This window comes from Ambystoma mexicanum, chromosome 1p, assembly GCF_040938575.1.
Source record: "Ambystoma mexicanum isolate Mex_15411 chromosome 1p, UKY_AmexF1_1, whole genome shotgun sequence".
NCBI lineage: Eukaryota > Metazoa > Chordata > Amphibia > Caudata > Ambystomatidae > Ambystoma > Ambystoma mexicanum.
In genome coordinates, this window is record NC_090921.1 from 1069646081 (window position 1) to 1069670436 (window position 24356).

The 24356-nt window shown below is 44.5% G+C and overlaps 1 protein-coding gene across 3 annotated transcripts in view; it reads left to right on the plus strand.

Annotated features, from left to right (window-relative positions):
• Positions 1-24356, plus strand: part of ARHGEF11 (Rho guanine nucleotide exchange factor 11) — a 1841770-nt gene that overhangs the window by 1698265 nt on the left and 119149 nt on the right. For all 3 annotated transcript variants that reach the window (XM_069604553.1, XM_069604546.1, XM_069604551.1), the window contains one exon: positions 3331-3413. In XM_069604553.1, coding sequence (XP_069460654.1) covers positions 3331-3413 — 83 coding nt within the window. The remainder of the gene's footprint in view (positions 1-3330; positions 3414-24356) is intronic.

Here is a 24356-nt window from a genome sequence, read left to right on the forward strand (position 1 = left end):
GGGGTGCTTGGCACAGGCAAGGCGGCCACGAGATGCTCCAGGAAGCGAAAAAGGAAGAAGACTGGTTATCCCCACCAGTCGAAGGAAGAAGACTCTCCGGGCTGGAGATATCCTCTGTCGTTGGGGAAAAGTGGTGAGACAGTTCAGCAGGGCTCCACTGGTGGTGTCGTAGCAGGTCGGCTCAGCTTCTCCCTCGTCGGATTCTTAGGCCCTGTGGCGACTTCTAAAGTTCCAGTCCCCAAAGCCCTGCTTTTATGCAGAAAACCCCCATTCACTCAGCCTAGCTGTCACTCAAACATGCTAAGTGGTGAGCCGGCCGGCTCACCACTTGGGCCAATCAGGACGGAGTGCGACTAAATCCCCCTCCACCCCTCCTAAGTACCCCAGACAGGGTGGCACCACTTTGGAGGGCTTCTGTGGAGAAGCCCGCCAAAAAGTGGAACAAAGGGCTCAACTTGGGTTGGAGTCACAGAAGCGAACACAAACGCCATTTTAGAACCTAGTTCTAGCAAAAAATAATACCAACCGGAGAATTAATATTAAATAAATAAACCGGCGATATGTTAGAGGCTCTAGGAATTAAATAATTAAATTTGGTAGCCTCGAACAATGGGAAATCCAATAGAGATATATTCGCGGTCAAATATAAAAAGTAGTATCCACTGCCACCAGCCAAAATTCGATCAGGGGGGACAGAGATGTGCTCCCACGACTAACAGACCCCGGGGCAATCGAATTGTCCCGGCCAGTACATCCACAATATTACGGTTTGGACTGGTTCTGTTCAGAATTTGAGACTAGTAAAGTCAATGATGACTTTAGATGCCCTGGGAGACAGTAGTCAGTCCCAGGGTATGGAGTCTATATTGGGGGGTCACTATGACACCCCTGTGTTACTGCACTGAGGGTGCTGTGTAACACACATCACAAAAACACATGAAGCCCTATGGAGTAAAAGACCCCATAGCCCATTAAACACATCTAGAGTCAAAGAAACACACTCAAATCATGCCCAAGAGTGAGGGTAAAAGAGTCTCACTCTTGGCAGGAGAAAAAAATAAACCCCAAAAATCCAGCAAAGCTGCTGGGGGACTCACTAGGTTAGGAAATTCAGCCTAAACAGAGAATTCTCCCTAACAACCGGTGCCAGACAGTCCCAGCCCCCACATCCTGCCACACATATAGACCACCTCTTAGCCCACAAATGCTGCAGCTTTCCCAGGAAAAGGGCATTCCAAATAAGACAATTCCAGCCCTGCGAGGGCTGAAATCGGGCCAAAGAACATCATGGTCAAAGGATAGGCAAAAATCTTGTGGCAAGGCCGTCTTGAAGTGCTAGACACTCTTAGTAGCCATTTGCAGTAATTGAGAAAGTGCACAAGTTAAAAGTACAAAACAGTGTAGGAAAATATCCACTCCTCCAGCCCATGCTGGATAAATTGTATTTGTAACCCAGAGGTTACAAAAGAAAAAAAGATTTAAGGATAGACAAAGTATCCTAACAGCACTTCACTTTAGGCTGATGTTTGCAGTTGTAAAAACACAATAACTCCATAAATCTGTCTCCCAATAAAAATGAGCACAATGCAAGGGAAATAAAACAGAAGGCTTTACTTGCCCCCTAAATATCAGGTCTGCATTCAAATCAAAAAGAAAGGGTGTCCTTCCCAACATATAGTACTAGGTCTGACTAGCCTCCCTCTGATTGGCCAGAGAGGTCACATACCCGCTCTGGGCATGCTCCATTGCAACAATGCTTTGTACTCCTGAGTTCACAGGGGAAATCTTTAAATGGCAAATCTTGCTCTTTGTTGCTGGCAGGGATGGAGCTGCTGGTTAGTTCCCCATCTGTCTGGTTGGGGTGTTTTAGTTCTCTGAATTAGGTTTTGGTGACCTCCTGTGTCAAAAAGCTAAGAGCTTGTATTAGGTATTCCTACTGTGTGGTGTGGGAGTTTGGAAAAAAAAGTTTCTTCTTTGTTTGGTGTTGTACTGGTATATTTCACTTGCTTTTAATGGAGGCTGCCGCTCTAGTTGATCCTCTCTTGTGCTGGCAATTGTGAGGGAGACCTGAGTTCTCTCTCCTCAGTGTTCCTGGTAGTGTGGAAAGGAAGTGGGGCTCTGTCTGTGTGGGAGGAGAACTTCTTCCCATGACGGCTCGTTTTTTTTTTTGTTTTGTTAATACTTCAGTGGGTTACCCTGGTCGTCCCCATTATCTCCCAGTCAGAATCTGCAAGTGAATTTTGCTAGTCCTGTCAGTGTTTCCCTTTGTTGGGAAAGTGAGATTATGGTATTATGTAGTCCCTTTCTTGTTGGGTTGTTAACATGTTTGGGCTGTCTGGATCTGAGTATGTTTTCTGACCGCCTTCCTGGCCTAGGTGACCTGACTGGTTCTTCTGTTTGGCCCATCTCCTCCGGGTCCTAAATTCCACTCCCTGGATGCAGTCAGGGTTTTGGCTTTGTTCAAGGGGGGGTTTATGTGATGTCATTTTTTCTGGTTAGTTTATCCCAAAGTGACCAGTAATATGCTTTTACTACAGACTGCTGCTATTGTGGACCTGGTGATACCATAACGGGGTCGATATGGCAAAGTCAATGAGGTCGTTTCACCACAGCATTTAAGTTTGAAGTGACAGAGGAAAGTACGGGGAAGGGCATTATGACAAAATGCTTCTTATTTTGTAGAAATTTAACATATTGACAGAACACAAAAACCTAGCATAATGACGGCAGCTGTGATCGGTATTAAAGTAGGAGCCAAAACGACCGCTTACATCCATATTCAACAAGCTTTCCAGTGAAAATGTCAACTTTCATTGTGCAAACAGTATCCCTCTCATGTTACGTAATGCATTAACAGTTCTGTTCTATAGTTACGAAAGAATGGCCATCTAGTTGTGCCCACGGTATGGTTTGAAAATGTATTTATTTACTCACCTTTACATTTAAATACCTGAATTATATTTGCTCCATTAAGCCTACCAATCAGAACTTAAATCAAAATATATAGCTATGAGCAAATGGAAAAGGGATTGTGCAATGTACTATTTATTCAAAACACATTTACATCTACACACATTAATGATTACATAATTATAAGAGCTCTCCTAGTTTGCAGTTAAGGAGCTGAGTAATAGAGATACTTTGAGTAAGGTCACCTTTTTTGCTTGGTTGATCTCCCGTGTTAGAATATGTGATCCTCATGTAGTAGCACAATAGCCTGCTGCAGTGCACCAAACCATTTCATAGTTAGTAGTATTGTGTGTGAAATGTGTAGATTGTTCAGAAGGCTTGAATCATAATAACATTTATTTTTGTTTTTCTAATTGATAGTGTGGTGCTCCAAGATGCTGTCGTCGCACCCATCCTCTCTGCTGGAAATTACTCCATGCCTAACTTGGAAGACGTCGCTTTAGGTCAGTTTCATTGCATGGAGTATCAGTGGTACTCGGGCCTACTCATATCTAATTGATGGAATTGGAAGGTTTTTGTTTCAAAACTGAAGAGCAAAAAGAATTACGGTCAGCCCTTCTAAACCCTCATGTGCCTAAAGCCTATCAATCTCAGTTTGCTAATTTACAACACATTTAGACTTAAACTTGGGTTGCAGTCTCTTTATCAGTTTCATGTTCTGTTTCTAAAACCCCCTGGCTAAATGTTTTTGTTTTTAGGGCCAAACCGTAGTCTTGTTTTGATATCTAATGTTTGCAATTACAACCTGACTTCTGTTTTTGTAGCTGACCTCCTCGTTTCTCCTCAATAGTCACCCAATTGTTTATGCTGGATTGCACTGAGGTCCCTCTGAAGCCCCGTACAACAGAAGCCCAACAAGGGACAAGGTCTTTTCCTTAAAAAGACTAGTGATTTTGCAATGACCACTTGATGAAGAGACACAGGTTTTAGTCTCCTAGCTTTGGTCAGCAGAGGTGCTTGCTTAAAGGCAGCATTCTCAGATCCACTATGTAGGAAAACAATTAGGGTCAGTTAATTGAATCTCATTGTGTCTCTACCCTGATTCCATTGGTACCAAGACCTTCCTCTGCCAATCCACTCCCTCTCTTTGCAGATGCACAAAGACAGAAACTGTGATAGGGTATGTCATCTATCTATTTTTTTTATATCGCGCCACATTCCTAAAGGCCTCAGAGTGCTCACATGACAGACAACAGAAACAAGGGGAATCAGAGAAGCGGGGGTCCGAACAGTTGAGCGAAGGATTATGTACTTCAATTAATCTATCCCCCTATCAAACAAGATCGTTTTAGTTGCTTCTTAAACAGAGTCATTGAGTCACATGCTCGAAGCTCCAATGGAAATAAGTTCCAGATGGTAGGTGCCCAGGCATTAAAACATGCACCGGCTATCTTTTTTTAAGGTGACACGAGGTTGGAATAGCATCATATTGTTGTTAGAGCGGAGAGTGCGTCTGACAAGAGACATTTGAATACCAAAACAGAACCCTTGAATTGTATTCCCTCCTCGACAGGAAGCCAATGTAGCTTCCTACAAGAAGCTGAAATCTTAGAATGACGACGAAGCTGTGACACCTGTAACTTTCTAATATTGGATTTTAAAGTGCCTACCAGGAGGCTGTTACAGTAGTTACATTGCTGTGGCAATCATTGCTCAACTATCCTCAGTTAAATAGGGGCGAATCTGCCTTAAAGACTAACAAGGTAGGTGCCAGAGGATTTAAGATAGGAGATGTGCTTCTTAAAGGTAAAATGAGAGTCGAAATAGACTGTCTGACACTACAATGGCAATGCCATAAACTTCAAAACGGTTATACTGAGTGTCAAGGTTTTTTAGGTTATGTTCAGTGCCAATGATAAGCAACTCTGTTTTGGAGTCATTCAAGGCCAGAGAGTTTGAGGCAATCCATATCTGTATGGCCCTGAATACTTATTTCACTCTGATCACATCTTCATTATAGTCTCCAGATAGTTTAAACACAATCTGGGTGTCATCTGCATAATTTGCTAAATAAACCCTGAGGGAAACAAGATTATCACATAGAGGTTTAGAGTAAACCAGGGACTTTATTTCACCACAATGCCAGGGGTAGTGGAAGTGACATCACACAACCATTGACCTCTGATGACATTACAGGAAGTGATGTCATTTGACCCCACCCCAAAGTGACATCACAGAAAGCGATGGAACACGACTTTCCACCCCTTGACAAAACAGGAAGTGGCTTCACATAGCTTTGTTTCTGTAAAGTGATGTACATTTATACAAGAATGGATCACCATAAGTATAATTAATGAGCGCATATAGGCCCATATTACCAAATTACTGTGAATGCAAGCAGGCGTCCAAGGCCAAATGATAATGATTTGTTATTATGTAGCACTTATGCCTAAGCGCTTCATATGGAACAAATATACATACAATATCACCCAACCTGTGTTGGTACTCATTTATCAACCTCAGCAGGATGAAATGTTGAGTTGACCTTGCCAGGAGTAGAACCTGCAGATCACACACACATTGCAGCATTGAGCGCTTAACCCACTGGGCTATTTTACCAGCTATAGCTATCATAAAACTAGCCACTCCAGAAACAGAGCCACATGCTGCTGGCCACAGCCTCAGTTTAATAAAAATAAAATTAAAAAAAGGTACTTTTTTAAATTTATTTTTTAGGGTTAGTAAGGGAGACCACATGGGGTAGCAAGGGAGACCCCAGGGTTCACAGGTGCAACCCCTAAATGACATCCTTAGAGTAAACGTTAAACAATAATGGTGACAGGCATGAACCCTGTGGAACTCCACATGTTAAAACTGTTCTTGAAGACTGGGCACTGCCCTTCACTACATTAGCTGTCCTAGGCCCAAGAAAGGATCTGAACCAGCCTGCAGCCTTGGTGGTACATTTACCTATCTTAATCAGTCTCTTTTCTAAGAGCATGATTGACCAAAGTCTGAAGAAAGATCCAAAAGAAGTAGTGCTGCATTGCCTTCCTCAATTGTTGTTTCCGTTTTATTTGATTTTAAATCTAAAAGAGCAGTCGCTGTCCTGTGGTTCATGCGGAAGCCAGATTATTCGCTCGCTAGGACATTGTTCAGTTCGACAAACTTCTGGTATTGGGTACAAGCTATTTTGTCAATTATTTTTAATTGAAATGGTACATTTGTAATTGGTCTGTAGTTTCCAGCGATGGTAGGATGCAGGTTCTCTTTTTTTATTAGAGGGGTTATACATGCCTCTTTAATATTCCTGGGATGTAAGCCTCTTGAAAGGAGCGGTTTACAAATCTAGTGACCCAAGGGACAAGCATAGTAGCAAAGTCCTTGAAGAACGTTGCAGGGAAAACATCTCCCTTGCAAGTTGCAGGTTTCAATTTTTGTATGACCGCCAACATCTTGTCTTCCGATACTTCTTTTAAAGAAAACAAGACGGTGTCGGGGCTTGTGACATCCCATGCCGATGCAAGATTGACTTCCACTGGCTGTAACAATTTGACTTGATCCAGTGTACATTTTTGATTTATTGTTTTTTGGGTAAAACTGTCATGTATACATTGGCACCAGTCGTTGTCTACAACATTGGATGACTTGGCTACAGACCCTTTAAGTTCTTGTAATACTGTAAAAAGTTATTTTGATTTGGATTTAGCTTTATCTATTCTTTCATTCAGATTTTTCTGTTTAGCTTTGAAGATGTCCTCCTTAAAGGTATGGATAAAGCAGTGTCTCATCACTTCCAAGTATCAACACTGCACCATAATCTTTTTGCAGCCACAATGGCAAAGTTGTAGTCTGTCGGCTCAACATTTTTGCAGCTCATAGATTTGAAAAGCAATGGTAAACGCATTTGACTATTTAGGTTTTCTAGAACCATCTTCTTGGAACATTGGAAGCATCTGATATAGAGCTTCCCGGGTTTTGACTATCAATTCTCAGGTGGAACTCTTTGTGGCTAAGTGAAAGTCTGTATATCTATTGAAGATAGCCTCAGTGTTTTCATTGGTACTGGAAACTGGATCGGCTGAGTCTGCCGTTGGTGCTTTTCCAGAGAATTTGGAACAAACCGGATACTGACTGTTACGATGTATTTCTAGAATCTAGCCTGGTGGATTGATTTTAGAAAGCCACCTTAGATATAGTGAACAGGGTAACTCTGGGAGGTTAGCCAAACCTAATCAAGGTAAGCATGGAGGAGGTCAAGGCATAGTCTCAGGCAAAAGTGAGTGGAATCAGGAGTCCACAATAAATCCACACAGTGAAGAACACAATTTAATTTAGACAGTTAAGTGCATAAATACTCTATTATAGGCCAAAGATTGCACTCTAAGAAATGAAATAGCCAGGTAGTAATATCACACAATACTCAATTATCAAAAATATATAGTCACCTTTGGTTTTTAGGAATGCATTCAATAACTTTACAACAAAATAAAGGTGAGTAGTGATGCAGTATAATGAAAGCAGTTCACACGAATGATACCCTAACTTTAGAAGTCAAATCCATATTATGTAGGGGCCTAGTGCACAAAAGTCACAGAGCTTCTTCTTAGGAGCTGGGGACTGATGTAGGAAGAGTTCTTGACAGAGTGACATTTTCCAGAAGATATTCAACAACATTACATGTCAGTAAAATTATATGTCTCTTTTAGATACAAGCTTTTACATCTGACGATCAATAAGCAATGGAATGGAAATGTAGACCAGGGGTCTCCAGGGGCGATCCAAAGAAAAATATAAAACTATTCCAAAAGAAGAGTACACTGTGCAAGAAAAAACCCAGCTTTATTAAACAGTCAACTGAGAGAACAAACAGCTCCTTGGACCGGAACTGTAATACATTATCAACTCTGCACATAGGGTCTTAATATTTATACAAGGAAATCACTCATTAGCATAGTTTGTCAATCGTTACAATTTTGGGGATGTTCTAATACATAATTGGTGGGTCGTCACGGGACCTCTATATGTTCATATACATTACATGTCCTAATTGGATTAAAACATTTCCTGGAACACCACCCTCAACACCCCTTCATGACGCAATGATCCTCAAGCGTCCCTCTCCTCAATTACATCATTATCTGCTGACCTGCAGAAACTTTGGCCTACCGTTTGTTGGTATCTGCTAATGTGCAAGTTGATAAATCCCTTCTTTGGAGACGGCGTGAGCCGCAGCATCCCACCATATCTATCCAGTAGAATTATGAGGGAACACCAACAAGATCAGGGGCATTGTTATCTCTAAACACCATATCCAAGTCCCCTGATTGGGTCCCCTCGTCCCACGCCCCCTGCACCTATTCGCTCCCCGTCTCCTCTCTTGCATCGTGCCAGCTCCAAGTAGAAAAAACGGTGAAGGACATTGTTGGTGGAACTGAATTTCTCACATTTTATTCTCTTATGCTACTGTACTCGCTGCCTCGGCACTTGATACCCAGCCTGGTGTGCTTCAAATTATCGTGTGGAACTGCACCTGGCATTCGGCTGCAGTTCTTCACACGAGAAAATTTTCCTTCAATTGACTACTGTTCTCCCGCAGATTCCTCATCAGATAAATATCCATTCCAGCGTCGGCTGCTCAGAAAACATTTTGACAGGGGGCGTAGTGCACCTCGACTCGACCGTTGATCCCTCTAGACTCGATGCATTGGTCGTCGTACATATACTGCATCACTACACACCTGTACCTCAGTTCCTATTTCACCACGCTCAGCACGCTGCTCTCGAACAACTCTGTCACAAGTGTTTTCAACCAATGAATTTCGTCCTTGTTAAACGCGATTTTCACACAATGTCCACTCCCAAAGTGTCAGGTTTTAAGCGCTGCGAGGACTGCAGTTCCAATATGTCCATCACACTCACTCAATATCTGCATGTGGTGCCTCGATGTCGATCCCATCACTGTGGACTGTTGTTCTTGTAGAAAGATGAAACTAAAATCGCTACGGGAGAGGGCTGCGATACTCGTGTTGCGAGGTCCGCGCAACCGTCCGGTCATCGGCGCACTATACTGAGGGCCATACTCCTGAAAATGAGGATAGGCATTGAAAAAAAAAAGAGATTGAGCTCTCTGAGCCACTTTTCTTCTTTTTCCTCCCATAAAAAGAGACCGCATAATCGACGCAGGCACAGATCCAATTAGTCTGATGAACCCGGTAAGTCGTTGGCAGGGACTACATCCAGGGCAGAGTGGGAAGCTTTTAAAGTGCAGGTGCTCGATGTGTTTCAAAAAGCAACTGCAGGTGCGATTGACTCCCCGAAGCAGCAGGCTCCTGTGGTGTCCGGTAAACTCAGCCACAAGCCGACCATTGTTGTCGATGGCCTCAGCGCCGATTGTTGCTAGTGCACCCCCGGCACCGAAGCCTCTTAAGGCACCGGGAGGCATGGGACCATCGATATCGGTGCTGATATCCTACCACTCGTTCGTCCCGCAGCCGAGAACAGTTTTTCGGCACTATAGCAACAATCTTCGACTACACTGACGAACAGATGCCATTGGGCCTCGACACTGCTTATACAGGCTCTGGAGGCAGAGTGTTTTCGTTCACCAAGCGGACTTCTTCACCTTCGCTGAGGGCCTCCATGATTGCAGTGGCCTGTATACCTCTCCTGATTTGGAGGCACAACAGGCTCATCCTTATATATGCTGTGCCAGAGTGGATAGGGTGATGGATAACCTAGGTTGGAGCTCACCAGCCAGAATATTATTAGGTTACGACCTTACAAACACCCTGGAAGAAGGACCCCCTACTGTTTGGGAGAATTCTCATTCTATGGCTAATTTCCCTTACCTATAGAGTCCCCCAGCAGCTTTGCTGGATTTGAAGGGTTTGTTTCTTTTTACCTGCTAAGAGTGAGACTCTTTTTCCCACTCTTAGGCGTTTTTTGCTATGTGTGTTCTAGGCTATTTTTGTGTTTAATGCCTATGGGATCTTTCTCAACCCCATAGGAACCATCTTTATTCACATGTGTTACGCATCACTCTCAGTGCAGTGACACAGGGGTGTCGTAGCGACCCCCAAACATAGACTCCATACCCTGGGACTGACTACTGTTTCCCAGGGCATAAAAAGTCCCCATTGACTTTACTAGTCAAATCCTATGAACTAAACCGGTACAACCCATCTTACTATGGAGGTACTGGAAGGGTTTAATAGTTTTTCCCCTATGTTCATTTTCGAGAGGGTATCGTACAGTCCCTCTCTCAAAAGTTTCTGGCTGGTGGCAGTGGTTACTACCGTAAATATTCGACCCTGAATATTTCCCTATGCGATTTTCCCATTGTTCGAGGCTACCACTTTTCTGACGGCCCCTAACATACCGCTGGTGTATTTTTATATTAACTTTACTCCGGTGGGTTTTTATTGCCAGAACTTTAATATAACTTCTTTCGCGTGTCTTTCTCTAAACTCCTAACCCAGGTTGGGGATCCTTTGTTCGTCCTTTTGGTGGGCTTCTGCCGAGAAGCCCTCCTTTCGGCGCCACTGAGTCTGGGGTGGGTCCATTTTGTGGGAGGGGGAGTAGGACCCCTAGACAGGGTTGCCTCAGCAACCCATGTCGCACTCTATACTAATAGGCTGGAGGGTCTCCCGCCAAGATGACCACGCCACTGTGTGAGTGACAGCTAGACTGTATGAATGGGGATCTTTTTGCATAAAAACAGGGTCCTGAGGACTGGAAGAGCAAGACGTCGCCACTGGAACTAAGAAGCCGAAGAGGAGAGAAGCCAAAGACATCTGCAACGACTAAACCACCGGTGAAGCCCTGCTGCAGCGTCTCACCACTTTTCTCCACACGACGAGAGAAGATCTTCACCTGCAAGAGCCTTCTTCCCTTGAACTGGTGGGGCCAACCAGTTTGCCAATCGCCTTCCCGGACCTGCCTTGGTCGAATCTCCCGTACCCTGTACACGGAGGCCGGATAGCCAGGCACCAGTCCACCCGGACCGTGATTTAAAGGAGCCTACCTTTTATTCGTCAGGCAGCACCGCGGCTGGTTTCATCCCTGGGTAGTGCAGTAACTCGAACCTTCCTCCACGATGAGAGCCTCTCTTCCTCTGCTGGATCATCCGAACTGCAGGAACTACCAGGAACAACCGCCACCACAGGAGCCACTTCTACATTTTAAGGTACATTGTTCCGCCAAGCCGCCCTTTCTTCACGGTAGCACTAAAGGTGTTTTAAATCCTTTAACTACCTGTTGGGTTGGACTCCCCTCTCTCTTAACATTGTCTTTTCGACGTCTGCATCCACCTTTTTCACTTTGTTAACCAAAGACTTGACTGCAGCTACAAGAACATTTCTGCTCCTGGGCCCTTGCCCTGTACCAACTGGCTTTGGCACAGGCCTACTGACTCTGGTCACATTTGTTAGATCTGCCTTCATTAGATTGATTCTCAGCTAGAACTGGGTGGTGCACCTATTTCTTTAAACTACCCTTTCCTTCCCATTTTTAAACCTTGTGAAATGCCATTTTGCTGAGTTTTCATTTAAGTACTTCTTATACTGATGCACTCACTGCCTTGCTTAAACTGGTTCACAAACTGATGGGAAGTGTTGCTAGGGTATGTAAGAACCTATTTCTATCTAACTTGTGCTTTCCCTCCCTTGTGAGGAATTGTTAGAGGATCCCTTGTGTGTAGTTGTCACTGTGCCATTTTGCTCAGTTTTCACTCTGGTTCATTTGGTCTACAATTTAACTTGGGAGTGTGTATATTTTTCCTTTGACCTAATTTAACTTGCTTGATGACTGTGATAAATGTGTTTTATTAGAAGTGTGTAAAATAAATATACAATACAAAGCTTTGGTCAGCGTTTCCTTGTTCCATGGTCTAGTGGGCCTATTGTGTACACCCTGAATACTGCTCATCTCCCTCTTGAAATAAGTCTGACTGCTCAGCCACAACTACCAACTAAATCTTTGTGGTACAGACTGATACCAAAGGGGATTTATTGTCCTAATCTTGTGTAGTGCTCCCTAATGGAACTGCACAGGATTCTGCCTAACATCTACAGAGAGGGCCATGCCCTTCAATACGGCTATTACCGACCCCGTCGCCACCTTATGGCAGAGCCATGCACCACTCCCCCAGTGAATTTCCAAATACACAAAAGAAAATAAGCCGGCAAATGGAGACCCAGCTTACCTCTTCTCTCCAACGCCTGAGGGATTGGTGATGCAGGTGGCTACTGTGAACACTAGGCCAGCCACATTCACGTCTATACTCCGTACAGATAGGGAAGGGAATAAAGCTGGCGCCCTAGCCAAAAAAGGGTTTTTATAGGGCAGCATGGCCCTTAAGGCAGTTAACCAGTGCCGGATTACCCATGGGCCCCATTCCTTTTAGAGGCCCAGCGAAAACGGATCACAATAAAGCAGTGCAGAAAATGAAAAACGGATTAGGAAATAATTTGCGAAGGGGGGCCCTGACATCTCGACTGCCTAGGGGCCTCCACAGGGTTTATTCCGGCACTGCAGTTAACACGTTCTGCGCTTTTGCGATGAACACTTTTGGTTTGTGTAAGGCTGTTGGGGAAGCCTCTCAGTACATTTCCGAAGGGAAAATGCGGGACGGGCGGCTTTCTCAGAATTTTGGATGATGGTCAAGAGATGGCCCAGCAGTCATTACAGACAGGACTGAACGTCGCAGACTGCGTTGGAAGGCCTATGGGGTCGGTGACTGTATTGAGACAGGCGATCTACGCACGTTGGGATTCTCGCCCAACTTCCAGAACAAGTTAATGGACATTGTCTTTGATGGCGAGAATCTGTTCGGTCCTAAAACAGACGGGTCCTTTGAAAGTTTATGTTCTCAAAGCTTGCTGCCAAGTCTCTAGGCCTAGTGGTCCAAATGCCGGCTAAACCTGCCTGGATTCAGGTGTTATGTCCCCTTTGGCAGGAAAGCTTAGCTCCCACAACCCAGACAGGGGCAGAGGCGTTTCATACGCTCTGTAAGTGCAGGAGGGCCTCCAGAGGCCAACAGATGGCAGCGGTTGGGGCGGCTCTGCCCTCAAAGCTGCTTTGATTTCACCCCCCGCAGATAGGCAAGCACTGACCCCAGTGGGGAGGCATTACCTCTGATGCCTGGGCCCTTCAGCTCATCCAATGGGGTTTCTGTCTGCCTTTCCTAAGAAGGCCTCCGGACAGACCACCCCCTCCCCCTCTTCCTCAGCAACCAGAACAGGAGCTCTATGAAGAATTGCAAGCCATGCTTTTAAAGTGTGCCTTGGAAGAGTTACCTCCCAGCAGAGTGGATTGGGATAGTATTCCCGGTACCCAGGAAAGGGGAAGGACTCCGTCCCATCTTGGACGACAGGGCCTTGAATAAGTTCCTGAGAAAGGACAAGTTAACAATGGTGAACTTGAGAGAAATTCGCCATGCTCTCAGGCTTCAGGACCGGCTGGTGTTAATAGATCTCCAGGACGCATATTTCCATGTGCTGAAATACCAAAGTGCAGGGGATTCCTGAGATTTTTCATAGGGGACAAGCACTAACGGTTCAAAGTGCTCCCCTTTGGGTTGATCTCCGCCCCAAGGGGTTTGACCAAGCTAATAGTGGTAGTTGTGGCTCACCTCAGGAGATCCGGCATGCATGTATTCCCATACCTGAATGACTGGTTGATCTGAAGGAAGTCGATGGAGCAGGTTTTGGCCCATCTTGAGGACACTTGTTCGCTACTCCACAGGCTGGGCTTCTCCCTCAACTTACAGAAGTCCCATAGGACACCAACACAAAGGCTCCAGTTCATTGGAGCAGTCCTAGACACTTCCCCGCTTAGCCCCTTCCGGAGAGGGTCAGACAGATGGTTCAACTGTTGCAGAGCCACACCACCTTCCTAGCGGTTTCCTTCCTCTTAGGTCTCATGGCCTCCTGCATTGTTCTAGTGCCAGAGGCCAGATTTGAGAATACAGCCTCTGCAATGGCTCCTGCGTGGTCAATGGTCCCAGTACTTTGGCACCTTAAAGGACATTCTAAAGGTGTCCAGGTCGAAGGCCGGCTATTGCTCTTAGTGGGCCTGCAGTGACGACATGATAGCATGGTAAACTTTCTGGCCTCCGTGGCCGCAGACCATGAGGGTCACAGATGCCTCTCTGAAGGGTTGAGGTGCCCACTGCAAGGATTTGCAGGTGAGCAGCCTTTTGTCTGTGATGGAAGCCCAGAGGCGCATCAACGGGCTGCAGCTGCGGGCGATCAGGTTGACCCTGAAGCGTTGGCACCCTCTCTCAAAGGGAAGCAGGTCCTGAATATAATGGACAATACGGTGGCCATGCGCTACCTGAACAAGCAGGGAGGCGTGCACTCTCTTCCCCTTTGCAGAGAGGTGATGCAGCTCTGGTTATGGCTTTTGGAGAATCCGACCTAGTTCTCGGCAGTACATCTGGCAGGGATGGAGAACGGATTGGCTGACGCTCTAAGCAGGCAGAGCAGTCTCTCATGAGTGGGAAGCATTCCAGGAAGTCCTAGAGGAGATCTTCGCTCAATGGGGTACCCCAACGGTGGATCTGTTTGCCACATAGTCCCACAGGATGTGCATGCTGTGTTGCTAGAGGAATTCCCAGCGAGAGGTGCACTGAGGGATGCATTCCTGGTGGAGTGGGTTTTCAACCTCCACTATGCCTTCCCTCCGATTCCCGTCATTCCGTGGGTTCTCAGGAGGTTGAGGAGGTTTCATGGGCTCTTGATCACCGCGGACTGGACGATGAGAGCATTGCACTTGGATCCCCTGGATGTGGTCATCAGCCCACCGGTTGCCTCTACGGCCGGATCGCCTATCTCAGTCGGAAGGTTGGTTACTGCACCTGAACCCAGAGTCCCTCAGTCTACATGCGTGGCTCTTGAGAGGATAAGCTATGATGACTGTGGGACCTCTCAAGAGGTGGTACTTGAGGTGCTGCTGGCTGCACTCAGGCCATTGACAAGATCGCTGTACGCGTACAGGTGGAAAAGATTTGAGGTGTGGTGCAGGGAATGCGTAATTGACCTCATCTCTTGCCCCAGCACTACAGTGATGAGTTCCTTCTGTCACAGGCCGCAGCAGTTGAAGGATACCTGACGGCTTTGTTTGTTTTCAAACATTCTCCGGATCAAGAGTCTTTCTTTACGATCCTGGTTATGGCCCAATTCCTGAAGGGTCTTGTGAATACGTTTCCGCCCGTTCCTTTTGTTTTCCCAGATTGTGACCTTAACTTAGTTCTCACTTTTCTCATGGTGGCTCCCTTTGAGCCTTTGCATTCTTGATCCATTCGCCTGCATACACTGAAGATTACTTTTCTGGTGGCCATTACATCAGCTAGACTGGTCAGTGAGCTGCAGGTCCTGTCGTGCAAGCCACCATATCTCTGCTCTTTCAGAGAAAGGTACACTAAAAGTACGACCAGGGTTTTTACACAAGGTGGTCCCGGAGTTCGATCTGCCCAAGGCTATTGACCGGTTGCCAGTCAATTCGTCGAAAAAAATTGGTCGACCAGACAAATGGTCGAATCAAATTGGTCGAAAACCATTTCGTCGAAATTTTTTTTTTTTCTATTTTAACCCTTTTTTTTTTTTTTTTTGGGGGGGGGTCCCCCCCCAACCCCCTTTTTTTCTCTAAAAACCCCTTTTTTAACAAAACGAAAACCCAAAAAATAAATATATAAATAAAAAAAATTTTCGCCGAAATGGTTTTCGACCAAATTGCATCGACCAAATTGCAGTCGACCAGTTTTTTTTCGACGAGTTGACTGGACACCCTATTGACCTGCTGGTTTTCTATCTGCCAAGGAGGAGGAGCGGTTCCATAGGATGGACCCAAAGGGGGCCCTTAGCTTTTATGTTGCAAGAATGGCAGAATTCAGGAAAACTGACCAACGGTTCGTGGCTTTCTCGTTGGCAAGAAAGGGTTTGTCTGTCACCAAGAAATCCATCTCTAGGTGGGTCTCACAGTGCATTTCAGAATGTTACCTTAATGCAGGAAAGGGTTGACAGCTGGTGTCTAACTTTACTCTATCGTCTGATACCCATCAAAAGAGTAGGGATTGATCATCTATGTCTCTTGCAATAAGAATACATTAGCGGTTTTTACTTGTAAGTCCGGGCACTAATGCAAAATGGTAAGGACATTCTTCCGATTGAGAAATTGACTATCTTGCCTTGCTTGCGTCTGCAGAATTGTTCTTCTTAATTTTATATTTTGTGCCCCATTGCTCCTCCAAGGTATGATGTAACATATTGTTAGTGTCTTTTGCCATGGGGATCATTGACCTTCTCTCCTTATTTATCCATGCATTTTCTGCTTCTTTCATTGTTGACTTTGTCTTTACTGTGTCCTTGTAGTATCTTACCCTTCTCGCATTCCTCTTCATTTGGTAATAAGATCTTCTTTGATTTACCACTCAGCCAGTTTTCCAAAGGCTTGTGCAGACTCTTTATAGCTGTGTTCTTCTTACTGCTAGGATGTGTAGGGTTGGCTATTAGCTCAAAATGGTTAGCAGTTTCTCTACACGTGGCAGACTTGGGAGAAGTGTCTCCAAGAGCTTGTTTTGCTCCTAATGGGCCCATTTTATTTTTGCTCAGAGTTATATTTTTAGGGCGCTTTTCTTTTCCTCTGTCCGGACTTGTGTGTCATTGTCTAGCTCTTTGTAAAGGTTTTTCCTTTCATTTTTATGACAGGTAACCTCTATGGTAGTTCTGTCTTTATTTATTTTAATTATGTTTATGGTTTACACAATTAAAACCTCTTAAATCCTCCTATTTACAGCAACATCACGATCTTCACATTTCATAATATCTTAGACATTTACAATTTCTAAATAAAATCAGGGTCCACAGATTAATTCTTTAAATCAACCCATTCTCATTCCCTGAAAACATATTCAGAAAATGTCATTACTGCTAAAACTAAACTTATTCCTCTCCCGTTGCAAAGCTGTCTCACCATTCTAGGGCTATTAGCAGTTTAGTTGATTTAGCATGCCTATCCAGGTATTGATTTCATGCTTCTGTCAGAGCCTTACAAGTAGTTATGACATGAAATAATAACTCTTTATTGTCACAATCTCCACAATACCTACAATGTGAGTCGTCTTCCAGAATCTGCTTCCTAGCCAATTGCACTTCTCTTGTGGGGAGAATATTTAGGCGACAGCGCATAAACAAATCCTGATAGTGTGCCGAAGGAACTTTTGTAGGTAAGCAGGAATTTGATTTAAACCTCATTGCTCCTGCCAAGATGTCGTCCGTCAGCCTATACTATACTCTTCTCTAGAGTGGAAATCCAGTCAAGGTATTGCATCCTTTTTTTTTCACCTTTACCGAATTTGCAATTAGCATGTCTGTTGTAATATCACATGCTTTCAGATAATTCCGACATTTATCCTTCCAGCTCTTAAATTCTCTATCTAGGATGCCCATCTTACTTTGTCTCAGAATGTCCATCGGTTGCAAGTTATCTGGAGCAATGCATTTCCTAAACAAGGACATTGTTTTCCATGTTACTATTGATTCCATGTACAGCAGCCCCAACTCGTATCGAATACACACCGCTGGTAATGAGTTGGGGAGTTTCAATACCTTCCTCCAGAACAGGCCCTCCAATGTACCCCATACTTTCCAAGATAAATTCAAAATGTCTTCTCTTCATATGTTAAAATCTGCACCACTTTTTGTTTATAAAAGGTTAGTACAGGAAGTGCTGAGAAGACCCCATATGTCTGTGTAGTGCCACTCCGAGTCGCTAGCCTCCCCAGGACTTTAGATTTATTTTCATTCACACGCAGGCCATTAGTCTCTAAATAAATCATAAAAGCATTTAGCCTGTGTTGAAGTGCAATAGGAGTTTTATCAATGAAAACCAAATCATCGGCGTATACGACCCAGGGCAGGTCGACTGCCTTAATCTTCGGCAGAATGGCCTGAACGCTATTTTGAGACTTTCCTAGATTGGACCTATAAAGGTTAAATAATATAGGGTCCAGGGAGCAGCCCTGCTTCAGCCCTTGATATGTATAAATTCTTCTCTTAGAGCACCATTAGCTGACAATCTCACATTAACCGATGTATTGGTATACAATGCTCTGATGGCCTTTACCAAGCCTGAAGGGCAGTTCCATTCCAGTAATTTCAACCACAACCTCTCCCTGCTCACCCCATCAAACACTTGTTTCAGATCCATGAAAGCCAATAGGTGTTTACCTTGTAGTCCCTGGATCTCCGGTTCAGCAGGCAGAGGTTTAAGGAAGTGCCAACTTGTTTAACAAAGCTCATCTGATGGGGGTTTAGTCGCCCCGATTGCACCTCCCAGACATTCAGATCTCACAGCAGGATCAATGCAAATAATTTGCCCAGGGTATCAAGAAGCGTGTTTGGGTGATAGTTTTTGGGATCTCCTCATTCGCCCCTCTTGAAAATCAGCACCACTATCGCCTCTCTCCATGTAGAAGAGATCTGCTTACTCTCCGCGACCTGGTTAAAAAGCTTGATCATAAAATACGACCAAACATCTGCATTTCCCTGGATGAACTCTGCTTCGTAATAATCATTTCAATTTCTTCTTTATCAAAGATCCATAGCCATTTAACCCCCTTACTCCGAGTATTACTAGAGGTTATATCTCCGCTAGAGGCAAATAGTTTTGTGTAGTGTTCTACCCGTCTGGCTTCCGTTAACTGACCAATTGTAAGTGCCATCTGGAAATGGCCCCCGTTATTAATCCTTTCCCCCAGATTCCTAGTAATATGTTTACAGACTGCCCCAGCGTGTGTTCCGCATCCTGCTGCAGTCTTGCTGCGTTGGATATTCGAAGCCAGTTTCGGTAATCTCGCTTACTTTTTCTGATATGCATGTTAGCCAAATCCTCTTTACACCGTTTACGTTTCCTAATATCTGTGAGTTCTTTCCTAGCTAACAATACATCCTGGTTATAGAAGTGGGTAGCTACAAAATTCACTTTCCTACTATTGACGTGCTCTTCCCTGTATGCTTTAAGAATCCGAGCATATTCAGTTCTTCTCAGATTATCCGATATAACGCTCTCAAATTGAGCTGTAATCCGAGGAACTTCAGATGGTTTGACTCTTAACCTATTTTTCCACCATGATAATTCCTCACTTGCTGCTCCACCACCCAGCTTATTGCTAGCAGATTATGATCACTGGTGGGCCTCTTTATTACCTAAAATGTATCAATTGCACCCAAGACATTAGTCGAAACAAAACAGTAGTTCAGACATGCCTTTTGGACCCCCCATGCCCTCTGCTCCTGGAATAGCTCCCTTTGTTTGGACATTCAGCATTGATAAATCTCAAGTTCTTATCTCGTTTGTCCAAGACACAGCCCTTTTACCCAGCAACGTATCACTGAGTACCTCCCCCTCAATATTTAATAGATTCAAATTTAGATCTCCACAGATACAAATATAAGGGTTTCCCATTGATACAAGTACTTCAAATATCAGTGTCACTATGGAGTCAATAAACCCCCATTCTGAACACATGTTCACGCTCCAATACAGATTCATGGTTATCATCATCTTGCTGCCCTCCCCACTTGGACGATCTATCTTCAACATTTGAACAAAGGTGTTTTGCTGGGTGAGACTTTCCACTAGAAGGCCTCTGTCAATTTTCACCAACGTTAAAAGCCCAGAGTAAGTCCTCCCAAACTGGCCTTTGTGAGCTTTATTTAAGTGCACCGACTAGCCTTCACATATAGTTTTGTAGCAAAGCCACGTCTCCTGCAGGCAGATTATATCAAAATTGCACTAAACCCAAGTTACCATTTGAGAAAAGTTCACCAAATCCCCTAGAATTGCATGTACCAATGTGGAGGACCTCTTGGCTACTCTCCATCTGGCTCTAACGCCTCCGCCAGCCATGACCAGCTATTCAGCTTGTCTGCTCCCCACCCATGATCACTAATTACTGACTTCTTGATTACAGTTTAATTGCTGATTGTGACCAACAATGGTTGATAGTTTTTTACAATTAAGGCTTGCGTATTCATCTTCAACTCATCACGGACTCTTTTGCATTTTAATGCCCTTAGGGATAATAGGTTCCTCGCCACGCTCAGCAGCACCCAGCGAAATTCTTGTAGAGTCCAAGTATTAATTTCTCATAGCCAAAGGGCAAAAGCTGTTCACTCCATTCCAGCAGAGCAGATTTAATCAGTATTGAGCCTAAATGCAGCATTACCCAGTCCATACGTTTCTCATTAACAAATTGGACTAGCCGGATATCCTCTGATGTTATGTATCTCATTTTGGGTATATGTTGGAACAGTCTCATCACATTACAGCGATTTAGGATTACATTATCCGCCACTGGGAGGAGTATTTCTAGGCAGATTCTTGTGTCTTCCGGCGGTCCATTGGTGTTAGTTGTTTCCATCTCAGGTATCTGGGAAATACCACTTGATTTCTTCCAAGCGTTTTTTGAGAAATCTTGTCAATTCCAGGCCGTTGTTCCACTGCCATACCAGCTGCCAAAAGGTTTCTTCTTTCTTCGAGGGTTCTGTTGGGAGGATTGATCATCCCTTTGGCAGCCAACTTCCCTTTGTGCTCCAGATTTCTGGGACGATGAGAGGGGGCTCTATTTGTTAAGTCACCTGGCGATCTATTTCTACCAACTCTGATCGATTTAAATTGTTCCTATCTTCCTCCGCCCTCGCAATTGCTTCGATAAGGTCACTCGAGCAAGAATCCGAGATGTGCTCTAAGTCATTGGTTCTTATATCTCTCTCAGAATCAATACTCATTGGTACCCTTGAATTCTCTTGGGCAACCCGCTGTAGTTATGCAATGACCTTTCTTGGACGTTTCGATATTTGGCTTGAGGCTATAGAGGGGAGGGGTACTTGGATTCCTCAAAAAGGCCCTCGATCCGTTGGACTTTCTTTTTTACCCCATCTTCATATTTTTTGTTTTCTTGTCACTAATGACGAGTGGTCCACGTTTGGCCCTTCCACTCTTCACTCCATTGGTTGTTTGTGGGGACTGGAACATTGAAAATATGTTAGACTCTTGTGACACTCCAGGATCCCCTCCATCCACTGTCCTACTAGGCTCTTGACAAGGCTGATCTCTTAGTTCATGAGGTGACTGCACAATTACACTTTGATCCTATTTTTGGCAACTCATCTTGCCTTCTTTCCCTTGGCTATGACTTGGCATTTATGACTGGCTCCCCCTTCTTTCTTGTTTTGTACCACTTTTAGGATCGAAGCAGGCTTGTATCTCTCCTTTGATCTACTTATTTTAGGATGAGAGACCTCATTTTGCTGAGACCACCCGGCCTGATATTTTTTGTACTGGTTTTGCATCCACTTAGTCTTCTAGTACTGCTTCCATTAGTGTGGGTTTATCCATCTCTTCTCGTCTGGCTAGATCACATAGTCTGTTTTGCCAGTTTGCTGATGTTTACACTTTGTCCAGTCTGCCTTCCACTTTAATCACAAAGCCTTCCAAGAAATTCATTTTAGCATGAGCCATAGCTATCAAAGTAGTATGATCCTTATGGGGAGTCATTGAGAGCATCATATAATTTGGAGCAAAAGGCAAAGGATATTGATAACGCTGTGTGATAGTTTTGTAGTTGGGATATTGCCTCAGATGAAATACCCACTGCCAGATTCCACTCGTCCCGTTTTCAACATTTCCCAGTTTCAGAGTTTCCAGTGCGTATTACTCCCTATTTACAGAAGTAGGCTCATATAGAGGCACAGGCGTGGCCACTCGGCAAGGGGGAGGCCGGTCAAGGCTTTCAAAGAGCATGCGATTGTTTTCACTCTCTAAATTCACACTGGACTCCTGCTTCCTGTGCCACCTCATTATTTAACATCAGGTAATTGGAGGCATTAGGCACAGGGCCAGAGTTTATTTCAGCGGTTTCCAAGCATCTCATCTGCTGCCGCGTCCTCGCAACCGTTGCCGGCATTTCTCCGAAAGTAAACCACCTGGTCGCTCCTCACTGGACTGCAAGTCCTCGCTCTCACCTCCTTGCCGAAAGACAAAACACGGAAAAGCTCTTTGTGCACTCCGCGAAGCGGGGTAGATTATATCCAGCACGCCAGAGGTCAGCAGGGAGCAGGCAGCAATAGACACTGTGAGCAGACTGCAAGCTCCACACTCCAAGGAAACACTCTCCCTGCACTCCGTACTGTCTTTTATTATTCATATTGGGGGAGCCCTTCACCCGAATCTTTGATTAATTTGGGAGTTTGATGCATGCACGCTTATTTCTTGTGTTTTGGGTCTCTTCCTCCATAGTTGTGGCCCCCTCATTTTGTGCTTCCATAGGCAACGGTACAATGTAGTTATTTGCTTCTAGTACCGTATTTACTAGGCATATGAGTACATTTTTAATTATCTGTTGCTCTCTGTGCAAGTTATTGCATAGTGCCAGCAAAGCCTTTAAGATTACCATAATTTCTGTTTCTGTATTAGTCTTCCTCCGAATAATCTGCAGACAAGAATGTATTGTTAGGCAGTGGCGAAGAGGTATACGAAATATGCAATTCTTAACAAAATCTGGAGATTTAGAGTGATTTTCCAATGTTGCCAGTGGTCCTGTTATTTCTCTGGCACTGGGTCCCATAGGATCCACTTCCTTCTGTAGACTGAAACATAGATTCAGGAGTGAATTGTTGTCAGTTGGGTTTATAGTGGCTTGGTCCGCTTGCATCTGCATGGAGTATTTATTGGTGCTACTTCATCTTCCCTGAGGTCCATCTCAATTTCAATGGGGCCTCTCAGTTTAAGGAAGGCAGTGATTTTTCCTTTAGTAGCAGTGTTTACACTTTAGTGTTTATCCAGGGTCTCCAAGATGTCGCCAGGTATAGGATGTCTTTGTAATTTATTCTTTTTGCTTTTCTTTGAGTTTAGTGGCTGCCAGTGCCTTATTACCAACTGCTCGCACAGTATCACGCAGGTGATACTTTTTACATGCCTCAGGCATAAAAGAGAAATATTTATGCGCATACCCCAGCAGTACTTTCTTGGTCTCGAGTGTAGATGTAATCTTCATACTTCAGTGTCAGAATTCCATTTCCTCTCGCCTCCAACCACTCTTCCCGACCACTGCAGGGCCACTACCCGCTCCACATCCCACACGGTAATGATGTTTTTAAAGATCTCAGCAAGCACTTGGAGGAAGATAGCCATGACTCTAGCAATGCCACTGAAAAAATCCTTGGTGCTTTCTGCGCAACGGAACCACTGCAGGACCACTTCGCTCCACTTCCTGCATCACTTGCGGTTCTGTTTCTCGCTGTAAAGAAAATGTATATCTCCTTGTTAGGTTTCACTTGTTTCTATGAGTTGTGGCTGTTTCAGCCGAATCGCTTAGATTCTTCCTCCACAGCAGCTGAGTTTGGGGGAAAAAGATGGGTAACTGAGGTACGGGGGTATAGTGACGCAGTATATGTATGTGGACTTGAGTGATCAACAGTCTAGTCGAGGTGTACTACGCCCTCTGTCGAAAAGAATTCTGAAAGGATATCTATCTGATGAGGAATCTGCAAGAGGAGAAGAAACCATAGAAATTACATTACGGAAAGTAATATCCCCTTCTGCATCAATTAGTTGGCTACTGTGGGCTTCTTGCTGTCTTCACTCATGCCACACAACTACTTGGGCACCATGGATGTGAAATGGGACCAGACAGTCCCACCCCCTTCCTGGGCCTAGCACACACAAAGGCGTCATTAGCCTACGAAAGCAGCAGCTTTCCAAGCAAGTGCATGACCTTATCTAAGATTTCCCCTGAGAAGGCAGGAAGGACAAAGAACAATATGACCAAAGAACATGAGTAAATCTTGTGACAGCCACTTTAGGGCAGTAGCCATATGCGGTAAACGTGAATGTGAAGTAGCCACGTGGATAAACGAAGATAATAGGTTTAATACTACTGATGACATGGGAGTCACCAATACAAACTTTGCGACGAGACACAAATACTCATACCCATCGCAGGCAACCTCGAACAGGACACAGCTTCCATTCATAAAATGTACTCTCTCATCCAAAACTGGATGGCCAACAATAGTTTCTGTCTCAATGGAGAAAAAACGGAGATCCTCATAGTCAGCTCCCAGCCAGACTCTGCAAACTCCACCCTGATTACTCTTCCATAATGATAGACGGCACTCCTATCCCCATCTCCCATAAAGTCAAAAACCTAGGAGTTCACATCGACCCAAGCCTCATCATGAACACTCATATTAGTGCACTTGCCTCCTCCACGGCATACGCTGCTAAACTCATCACATTAAGCAGACCTCTCCTCTCTGCCGAAAACTGCCTCACTTGCTAGAGCCCTGATCCTAACAAAAATAGTCTACTGTAACATTCTACTATCAGGCACCTCTAAAAAGAATCTAAATAAACTGCAACTACTTCAAAACAAAGCTCTC